Source organism: Dictyostelium purpureum, assembly GCF_000190715.1.
Source record: "Dictyostelium purpureum unplaced genomic scaffold DICPUscaffold_8, whole genome shotgun sequence".
Lineage (NCBI taxonomy): Eukaryota > Evosea > Eumycetozoa > Dictyosteliales > Dictyosteliaceae > Dictyostelium > Dictyostelium purpureum.
The window spans coordinates 149,398-160,815 of NW_003519345.1; the positions used below are offsets into that span (position 1 = coordinate 149,398).

At 26.0% G+C, this 11,418-nt stretch overlaps 4 protein-coding genes across 4 annotated transcripts; all 4 read left to right on the forward strand.

Annotated features, from left to right (window-relative positions):
* The first annotated feature begins 213 nt into the window (after positions 1–213).
* DICPUDRAFT_44885 (uncharacterized protein) lies at positions 214–2,576 on the forward strand. Its single transcript, XM_003283437.1, has 2 exons — positions 214–347; positions 430–2,576. Exon 2 carries the CDS (start codon positions 670–672, stop codon positions 2,551–2,553), a length of 1,884 nt encoding a protein of 627 aa, XP_003283485.1. The 5' UTR covers positions 214–347; positions 430–669; the 3' UTR covers positions 2,554–2,576.
* A 243-nt stretch (positions 2,577–2,819) lies between these two features.
* On the forward strand, positions 2,820–5,124 carry DICPUDRAFT_96403 (uncharacterized protein). The gene is made up of 2 exons (XM_003283438.1): positions 2,820–3,170; positions 3,321–5,124. Exons 1-2 carry the CDS (start codon positions 2,847–2,849, stop codon positions 5,058–5,060), a joined length of 2,064 nt encoding a protein of 687 aa, XP_003283486.1. The 5' UTR covers positions 2,820–2,846; the 3' UTR covers positions 5,061–5,124.
* A 1,498-nt stretch (positions 5,125–6,622) lies between these two features.
* DICPUDRAFT_74499 (uncharacterized protein) lies at positions 6,623–7,360 on the forward strand (the record flags this gene model as incomplete). The annotated part of the gene is made up of 1 exon (XM_003283439.1): positions 6,623–7,360. The coding sequence occupies one exon, from the start codon at positions 6,623–6,625 to the stop codon at positions 7,358–7,360; it is 738 nt and encodes a 245-aa protein (XP_003283487.1).
* A 2,251-nt stretch (positions 7,361–9,611) lies between these two features.
* On the forward strand, positions 9,612–10,795 carry DICPUDRAFT_147203 (uncharacterized protein; the record flags this gene model as incomplete). Its single annotated transcript, XM_003283440.1, has 2 exons — positions 9,612–10,595; positions 10,673–10,795. The coding sequence occupies 2 exons, from the start codon at positions 9,612–9,614 to the stop codon at positions 10,793–10,795; spliced, it is 1,107 nt and encodes a 368-aa protein (XP_003283488.1).
* Positions 10,796–11,418: the final 623 nt, after the last annotated feature.

Genomic DNA, 11,418 nt, shown 5'->3' on the forward strand with positions numbered 1-11,418 from the left:
TTTTTTTTAATTTTTTTTTTTTTTTTCACAAATTTCTTTATTTTATATCATTTTCATTGTTTGATTATATTTATTAAATTTTAAATTAAAATTTAAAATTTTTTTATTTTTATTATTTTTAATAATAATAATTAATAATAACAATAGTAACAATGAATAAATTACCTATTCTTAATTCTTCAAAGTTATATAAAAATGTTTCATTCTCAAGTTCAAAATTATCATTGATCAATACAAATAATAATGTACTTTTATGCAGAAATAATATTTTTTCAAATTCAATTTTAAATTTAACAAATAAAAATTATTCCACACAAAGACCATCACCAAAGAGAACTGCATATTCTGTATGTTGATAAACTAAAATTTTGATCTATTTGCTTTCTAAATGATTAAATTTACTAATTATATTTTTTTTGTACAAAAAAGATTTTTTCAGAATCAGCAAATAATAGTAACAGCACAAATATTAATAATTTTGAAGGTTTAAAAAAAATTAATGATGAAAAAAATGGCGGTAATTTTAATGGAAATTTAGGTTCAACCATTGAACCAATTAGAGTTCAAGTTGTTCAAAGTAGATTTAAAAAGTTTTTAATTATTATAATTGGTGCATTAATTGTTTATTATATATTCTTTAGTCGTGGTAGCAAGGACAAGGGTGGAATTATGTCAATTCTTACAGATAAACCATTCAAATCAATTGTTGAACGTCCAAAAACCACATTCAATGACGTTATTGGAGCAGAGGAGGCTAAGGGTGAGTTACAAGATTTGGTTGATTTCCTTCGTTCTCCATACAAATATTATAGCAAAGGAATTGTTATTCCAAAAGGTATTCTTTTAGTTGGTCCACCAGGTACAGGTAAAACTTTATTAGCCAAATCATTGGCAGGTGAAGCTCAGGTTTCATTTATCACAATCAATGGTTCAGAATTTGAAGAGGCTTTTGTTGGTGTTGGTGCACGTCGTGTTAGAGACCTCTTCCAAACTGCTAGAAAAAATGCTCCATGCATTGTATTTATCGATGAAATTGATTCAGTTGGTGGTAGTCGTTCAAAGAGAGTCAACTATCATCCATCCGAAGCTTTAAATCAATTATTAGTAGAGTTGGATGGTTTCACTGGTAGAGAAGGTGTAATGGTTATTGCCGCTACAAATTATCAAGAAACCTTAGATGCTGCTTTAATCCGTTCTGGTCGTTTCGATCGTATTATTCAAGTACCACTCCCAGATGGCAAAGCCAGAAAGAATATTATCGAACATTATCTCAAAGGCAAAATAGTTTCAGCAAAAGTAGATACCACTACTATTGCTCAATCTACTCCAGGCTTCAGTGGTGCCGATCTTTTCAATCTTGTAAATTGGGCTGCTCTCGATACTATCAAACATAATAAACCAGAAATCTCAATGGAGGCCCTCGAAAATGCAAAAGAAAATTTAATTATGGGCAAAGAAAGACACTCCTATATCATGAGTGACGAAGCTAGAAATATTTGTGCTTATCATGAAGCTGGTCATGCTTTGGTTGCCATTATGACACCAGGTGCTCGTACTGTTCACAAGGCTACTATAATGCCAAGAGGTGATGCTTTGGGTCTTGTATCCATGTTGGATAAGGAAGAGGCATTTGTCACAAAAAAACAATTGTTAGCTCATATGGATGTAGCTATGGGCGGTAGAGCCGCTGAAGAAATTATTTTAGGTAAAGAAAATATTTCACAAGGTGCCAGTAGTGATATTCAAAAGGCAACCCAAATTGCTAAAAGTATGGTATCAAAATATGGTATGTCCGATAAAGTTGGTAATATTTTCATTCAATCAGAAAATAAAATAAGCCCTGCCCAAAGAGAATTGGTTGATTCAGAAGTTAAACACCTTTTAGATGACTCTTACTCAAGAGCTCAAGCACTCTTAAAGAAATACTCAAAAGAACACCATCTTATTGCAAAGGCTTTATTAGAATATGAAACCTTATCATTGGAAGAAATTAAAGATATTATTGCCAGCAAATCTTTGGTAAATAAAAAAAATCGTGAACAATTAATCAAAGAAAGAGAAGAACAAAAAATTAAAAGAGAAAGAGAATTTAGAGCAAGATCCGAAGCTAGTCAACTCATTAATGTCATGAATGCAAAAGCTAAAAATGAAGGACAATTAAATAATAAAGTTGAGGAGTTAATTAAAGCCTATAACTTGGAACAAAATCCTGCTGTTAAAAAAATTATTGAAGAACAAAGACAACAACAACAACAACAGCAACAACAACAACAACAATTACAACAACAATTACAACAAAAGCAACAACTTCAAAATTTACAAAGACAACAAATTCAACAACAACTCCAACAACAACTCCAACATATTCAACAACAACAAATTCAACAACAGCAACAACAACAACAACAACAACAACAACAACAACAACAACAACAGCAACAAAATAGTAACTCTCAATCAATTCCAATCGAAATAAGAAATGATGAAACAAAAGTTAACATAAATACAAATAACAATACCAATAATTCTAAGAATGATAATAAATCAAAATAATAAATATATATTAATTTATAAATATTTAATACATCATACAACCTTTTTTATTTTTTGTTATTATAATTGGGTGGTTTTAAAAATAGATTTTTTTTTTTTTATTATAATAAAATTTTTTAATTTTTTTTTTTTATATTTTTTATTATAAAAACCAAACCAATCAAAAATTTTTTTTTAAAGCTTTCTTAAATTAAAATTTTTTTTTATTTTTAAAAAATTTATTTTGTTTATTATTTGTATTTTTATTTGTATTTTTATTTGTATTTTAATAATATCTATATATATATAATAAAATGATTAAGGCAAATTGGTCAAGTTCCTCAGCATTCAATTTAGAATTAGCTTTAAGCGAAAGTCAAGATTGGATCGAACGTGTTGTCGGGGAAAAATTTAAATATCCAAATGATTTTCAAGAATCATTAAAAGATGGTGTTTTTTTATGTAGACTCATAAACACCATTAAACCAGGATGTGTCAATAAAATTAATAATGCTACAACAGATTTTGCAAAAAGAGAAAATTTACAATTCTTTGTAAAGGCTGCAAAAGTTTTAGGTTTAAGAGATACCCAACTATTCGAATCAAACGATCTTTATGAAAACCATAGAGTTAGAAATGTAATTATGAAAAAAAATAAAAATTAAATCGAAAATTAAACAAAGAAAAAAACACAAATAATCAAATAAATAAATAAACAAATAATATCAATTGTAAATAATAATATGAATTTAAATATTAATATTATAATTAAAATTAAACGAAATTAGGTTGCAATTACTTTATATTGGCTTGGAAGAGCTGCTAGAAGCATCAATACTTATAAAGGTCCACAATTAGATTTATTAAAATTCCAAGGTATGAATTGTTCAGCATGTAAAAAGGCCATTACAGATAATAATTATTTAGCAACAATGACCACTCAATATCACACAAGTTGTTGTAATTGTTGCAATTGTGGTCAAAAGTTGGATCCAAAAAAGAAATTCTATCAAGAAGGTAATAATATGTGGTGTGAAAACTGTATGATTGGTGCTACTAGTATTGGAAGTGGTAATGGACCAAACAAAGGAAAGAATAGTAATAAACATGATAATGACTGTTCAAGCTGTCATGGTTCACTTGAAAAAGGTTACGTCCCAGGTGATGATGGTTCATCTAAATATTGTACTCAATGTATTTGTGATTTATGCCACTCTCCACTAATTGGTAATTTCCAAGTTAAAGATGGTAAAAAGATTTGCGACGATTGCACTTGCAAGAGCTGTGGTAAAGGATTAGAGGATGGATTCTTTGAAGAGGGTATCTCAAAATATTGTGAACCATGTGCCAATAACCGTAAGAAACAACCAGTTCAAAAAGCTGCTCAACATACACATGGGGATCATTGTGATCATGGTAAATCTCATTCACACTCACCAACTAAAATATCACCAACCTCTACTACAAATACCAATTCTAATAAACCAAAAGACAATTGCAAAATATGTAACAAAACATTAGATGGTAAACAAAAGAAAGGTGATGATAGGGATAAGTTTTGTACACCACATGAAAAAGATGGTTGTTGTGGAAAGTGCAACAAAGAAATTAATGGACCAGCTCTTCAGGCATTGGATAAGAATTGGCACCCAGAGTGTTTCTCCTGCGAGAAATGTGATCATAAATTTAAACCAAACGAGCAAATTAAAAAATCATCTAAAGGAAACCCATTATGTGGCCCATGCTCATCAGGTGGTAATAACAAATGTAAAGAATGCAATAAGGATATTGTCGGGAATGGTGTTGAAGGACATGATGGTGTTTATCACAATGGTTGCTTTAAATGTAGATCTTGTGACAAGGTACTCAAAGATTCTTATCAAGAAATCGATAATGAACCATATTGTGACCCATGTGCTAAACAATTAAATCAAGTTTCTCAAGGCAATAAACCACAACAAGGACCATTTATTACCTCAGGTTGGAAAGACACTGACAATTGTGATAGTTGTAAAAAATCTCTTCATGGTGAAGTTGCTAAAACTGGACCAAGTACCTATTACCATAAGGGCTGTTTTAAATGTCAAGGTGCAGCATGTGGTGCAGCATTAATCAATGGTTATTTCCCAAATAATAATAAACCTTATTGCAAACCATGTAGTGACAAGATGAATACTGAAGGAAAATGCGGTGTATGTAGCAAACCAATTGTTGATGGTGCAATTGTAAAAGCAGGAAATATTATCTTCCATAAAGCCTGTTTCAAGTGTACAAAATGCAATACAGTTATTGGTAATGGTACTGCATTAACAAGATTCTCTAAACCATATTGCCATTCTTGCTTTGAAAAAGAAAAACTTCAATGCGCCAAATGCAGAAATCAAATTACAGGTGAAGTTGTACAATGTGATCATAAGGATTATTGTGTTAAGTGTGCACCGGCTCCAACCAACACTGTTACCCATGGTGATAGAATCAGCCATGGCTGGACAATAGATCCAAGATCGGGTAGAAAGAAATTCAATTAAACACAAAAACTTTTTATCAAAAAATAACTCAATAAACTTTTTTATAATAATGATTATTTAATGTAAATCAAAATCAGTTTTAAAAGAAAATTAAATAGTAATAATAATTTTATGATATTTGGTAAAATTTTTTTTTTTTTAAATTATATTATCTAAAATTGATATAAAATAAATTTAAGTTTATTATTTATTTATTCCCATCTTCGGGTGGCGCTATATGCTTTAATAGAGTTGATAATACTTTATATTGGCTGAATTTTTCTGTTCTAAAGGAAAACCCTATTTCTTTATCTAAATTTAGGTTGATTAAATTGTTTAATAAAGATTTACTTTCTATAATCTTTTCGTCTTTTTCTGCAGTACCAGTTTCATGACTAATATCGATAAAAGTTTTGCAGATGATTTTATCGGGTATCTTTTTTCTCTTTTCACTTTTTAATTTTATATTTGTAATTTACTATTTTATAAATCTATTATTATTATATATTAATTTACAACTTTTATTTGAACCAGTTGATGAGCATACCCATGTTAGTGTTGATAATTAATTAATTTTGGTTGATTGCCTTCTTTACTGACATTTATTTGAAAATACCTATCCTTTAAATACTTACAAAATTCGTAAGTCTGGTTTGATGGTAACACTAGCAGTATTTATAATTTGGACGCAAAAGAGTTACTAGTATTATTTTCAAGTTTCACGAGCTTTTTATAAATAACTAATGTTGGTATTAAACAATGCCCAATATATCTCCAGGTTGTTTTTATAATTTTAATATAGCAATTACTTGTTATTATTATTTATTGTATTTACCATGGTTCAATTTTATTTTATGTGTTTTTTGTGTTTGGTAATAAATAAAAAATTTGAAAGAAATTAAAAAAATTTACAAAAAAATTACAAAAATTTTAAAAAGGATCAAGGAAGTGTAGTTGAAAAAGGTATAATATTGTGTAAGAAGTGATATTATGTATAAACCAATACCAAATACCAAATCTAATTAAAAAAAAATAATAAAAATATAAATAAATAAATAAATAAATTAATAAATAAATTAATAGTTGATTATATATCATTTTCATTTTCATTTTCATAGCCTCAACTATTTGAAAAAAATAATAAATATAAATTAATAAATAAATAAGTTAGTATAACTACATTTTCATTTTCTTATATATTCTCTAAATTATTTGAATAGGGGTCCCTTTCTCCCTTTTGGGAAAAAACAGGGTAATAAAACTTTTTATTTTTTAAAAAATTTTTTTTTTTTCCTTTTTTTTTTTTTTTTTTTTTGGTTTTTTTTTTTTTTTTTTTTTTTTTCAATTATACAATTTGTAAAAATTTAATTTAATATTTTTTATAATTTTTAATTTATAATTCAATAAATTTTTCATATTAAATAATTAAAAATTTTTTATATTTTTTATAAATTTTTTAATTTAATTTCAAATATCAGCAAGATTAAACGAAGTATAATAGTTTTTTTTTTTTTTCTAGTATAATAATATTTAATAGTTTATAAAAATGGACCTCAACAGCCCTTATTGACCGTACCGAGCCAATGTCCTTAGATTTTAATGAAGACGAAACCTTTTGTAAATTATTGTTTGGATATGTAGCCGCCCAATCAAATTCATTAATAAGCGAACAATATAATAAAGTCCAAGAAATACTACACCAAATTGACCAAATTGACACACGCAAAATTGATGAAAAATTAGAAGATCAATTTCAATTAAATAAAGCCGCACTCAAAGAGATAGATTTAAAGAACTTTAGTGAAAAAGTTAATAACTACAATAGTAATTATAATTATTTCAAAGCCCTTTCCTCAAACATAAATATTAATAATTATAATATTAATTATAATATTAATATTAATAATAATAATAATAATACCAATAACAATAGCAATAATAATAATAATATTAATATTTATAATAATAATAACAATAATAATAATAATAATAATAATAATAACAATAATAATAATAATAATAATAATAACATTAATAATAATAATCATAATAACAATAATAATAATAATAATAATAATAATAATAATAATAATAATAATAATAATATTAGCATTAATAATAATAATAACAATAATAATAATAATAATATTAATATAAATAATAATAATAATAATAATATTAATATTAATATTAATAATAATGGAGGGGTAAGAAAAAGAAGATTAATCAGAAGAAGAAATTGGTATACTAGTATCGATAATAATAATAACAATAGATATAGCCCATACATGGTACACAGTCACGAATTAAATGAACAATAGAAATTTATTTAAATAAAGTTTTATATTTTTTTTTTGGCGAAACCTTGATTTCTTTTTTATTTATTTTTATTTGTTATAAGTTACATTTATTTTAAAAAATTATTTCATCATTATATAGTGTTGCTATTATTGATATATAGTGTTATTATTATTAACTATTATTTATTCTTTAGCTTCAGGGTGGTAGTGTTATTTTTAGTACGGTGTGATTTATTTGTGGTTGAGCATGAAGTTTTTGAACAACAACATGTCAAATAAATAATTTCCTTTGACTTCTTGCAACATCATTCATCGAAAAACTTAAACCAAAACCAGCACCAATTAACATAGTTTTATGAACAAAGCTTGGATTTCTTACTATATATTTTTAAATATTAAAGATAAAAGTTAGTCGATTGTATATTAAATTTAAAAATATAAATTTGCATTTTGATGCAATGTATTAATCTATAATTTTTTTTTAAAAAAATGGATATAAAGATAATTTTTGAATTCAATTTTTTTTATTTAAAAATTAAAAATTAAAAAATCAAAAATCGTGATCAATTGTGTTTATACAACTGGGTTACGGATTTAGGTGTAATTGTTGATGTGATGATTGTAAATGGTGTTTATACAGCTGGATTATGAGTTTGAGTGTTTATATTGCTCGATTCGGATTTAGGTTCGATTGTTGATGTAATGGTTGTAAAGGTGTTTATACTGCTGGGATATGACTTTGCCTAAATTGTGGTATGATTCTTTTATAATAATTTAAAACATATGATTTGAAGCAAATGGGCTATAATTGTGAAGCATTCTTCACTATTTTGAAATAGGAGTTTAATTGAAGGAATGTGATGGTGGCAGTGAAATAAAAAGTTGTGAACTTTAAAAGAAAATCGTGGCTCTGATTTTTGGTTATGGTTACCCTGAAGATTTTCGTGCTCTTTGTTGAATATTGGATCGAAAAAACCAAATGTTAGATTAGAAACTTTAAACTGAAAACTTATTGATATTGAAAAATATAGAATTTGAATCAAACTAAAAAAGTTTTAAAGTTAAATGTTAGATTCTTTTATATTCAAATAGTATAATCATCAAGTAAATATTTTTATAGTTACCTTATTGAATTATTAGCTGCTATGTTAAACTGGAACATTTAGTATTTTCTTGAATTTTTCTGTAGAACTGAACTGTATGATGCGGTATTTATTATTTAAATGTAGATGTGATTAATTCCTTTGAGAAGCTTTGGATGATTTGGAAAAATGTAATTTATAATGATTTCTTGAAACTTGAATGAATCAATGTAAATAATATATAGTTCTTCATCGATTTCATTTAATGAAACATTGAATAAAGTACGTAAACTATAGTCGCCATTGATTTCATAAAAATTAAAGCACTTTATAAATTTCTAAAATAAAAAAATTTAAATAATAATTACCTTATTGGTTCAACACTAATATTTTAATTTCAATGATTAATTTACATTAATACAGTTATTTATTTTTGTGATTACCTTTTTGGTCAATAAATAGAAAGAAATTAGTTATTTATTTTATTTTTTATATTTTATCTTTTTTTTTTCTAAAATGATATTTACTATTGTTAATTTATTATTATTTTTTACATAATGATAATTAAAAATTGATTTTAGTCATTTATAAATTTTTTTTTTTTTTTTTTTTTTATTTTTTTTTTTATTTTTTTTATTTATATTTATTAAAAATTATAATGATAATGTAAATTATTATAATAAATTTAATAGAAGTTTCCTCCAAATATATTAAAATCTATAGTTCATCTTTGAAAAATAATAAAGTTTTTTTTTAATAATAGTGAAGTTCCCTAATTGGATTTACTTTTTCCTTTTAAAGAAATCATCTGTTTAATTTTTTTTAAAAAAATTTTAACAACCACTATGAATTGGGTGCCACACCCCATTAATTTTTTATAATGATTAAAAAAAAAAAATTTTTAATTTAAAATTTTTAATAAAAACTTTTTATTTCAATTTTATTTTTTTTTTTTAATTTTTAAATTTCATTCCTTAAAGAAATTTTTTTATTTTTTTCCTATATTAATTTATCTGCATACAAATAATAATTTATATTTATTTATTTATTATAACAATCAACACAATAATAATATTTTATAATATCAATAGCTTTTTATATTAATTAAATAATTTTTAGAAATAATCAAATAATAATTTGTAAATCACCTTCCACATCACCATTATTTAATAATAATAATTTAATATAAAATGATTGTTTTTATAGTATTATTTTTACTTCTTTGTATAGTCCTCGGTTTTTTATCCGGTTTTTTACCAGGTTATATTTCATATTTATTTTCAACCAATAATAACAATAGAAATAACACCGGGATCAATTATTTGTACAGATACAACACCTATGTCTACCCACAACAAACTACACCAATTTTTTATACTGCTCCAGTAAATAGAACTCAACCACAACAAAATCAACAACACCACCAACAACAACAACAAGGCTCCCAACAAGGCTCTCAACACCAACAACAAAATCCATTCTCAAGGGCTCAATATTACCATCTCCCATCAAATAACCAAATCTACCCACACTTTTCTACTTCTGATTTAATTATGACAACCGGTCCAAATCAACAACACCCACAACCATCAAATGTTCCACCAGTTTTCAATAATAGAGGCGCCCCAAAACCAACCCGTAGTACCCCAATGAAGAAGAGACCATTGGAGTCTGATGATCAAAATTATATTGGTCACAACATGCGTCCCCTCAAAAAACATAGATTTGAAGACGAGGAGGAAGAAAAAAGGGTAGAAGCAGAAAAAGCTCGTGTGGAAATGGAAAAGAAAGAAATGGAGAGAATGGAAAGAGAGCGTTTAGAAAGAGAACGTGCAGAAAGAGAGCGTTTAGAAAAAGAGAGATTAGAAAGATTAGAAGAAGAAAGATTAGAAGAGGAACGTTTAGAAGAAATAAGACAAGGAAAAGAAAGAGCAAGAAAGGAACTTTTAGAAATAGAACTAGAACTAAAGCAATTACAAGAAGAAGAAGAGCAAGAACAAGAACAAGAACAAGAACAAGAAAATATCGTATGCTCTATATGCTATGATGAAATAGAAGATTCTAAAATGGCAACAATAAATTGTGGCCACAAATTTTGCCATGAATGCATTATTAAATCTTCTAAAATTAAAAAAGAATGCCCATTGTGTAGACAATCAATCCGTTCTATTAAAGTAAGTAATTCATACATTCATATTTATACTTAATAAATAAAAAACATATATTAATTTATTTCTTTATTTAATTGTAGATAAGACGTACAGAATTTAATATCGATTATCCAGGCTATGAATCCGATGATAGATACAATGATGACTCCTTTCTTTCAGGTCACATATTTTATAATAGACGTAATAATTTCAGTACCTTTTGAAATTGATAACAATTAAATTAATAGTTTAAGCACTTTATTCATTGTTTCATTTAAAGAAATAGGTGAAGAGCTATATATTAATTAAATCGTTTAATTCAAAGTTTCATTTTATGAATCGATGGCGATTAAATTAATAGCTTAAGCACTTTATTCATTGTTTCATTAAATGAAATAGGTGAAGAGCTAAATATTAGTTACATTGTTTCAAGAAATTATTACAGTTATCTAAATCATCCAAAGTTTATAAAATTAGCCACGTCTACAGCAAAATAATAAATATGGCATTATACAGTTCAGTTCTACAGAAAATGCAAGAAAAAGTTCAAGCTAATACTAAATGTTCCAGTCCAAAATAGCAGCTAACAATTCAATAAGTTTATAGTTTAAAGTTTCTAATCTAATATTAGGGCTTTTTCGATCCAATATTCAACAAAGTGCACGAAAATCTTCAGGGTAACCATAATCAAAAATCAGAGCCACGCTTCTTAAAGTTCACAACATTTTATTTCGCCGACACCGCCACATTCCAGCAGTATAAACACCTTTTACAACCACCACACCAACAATCGCACCAAAATTCATAAACCAGCAATATAAACACTTTTTATCACGGTTATAAATTT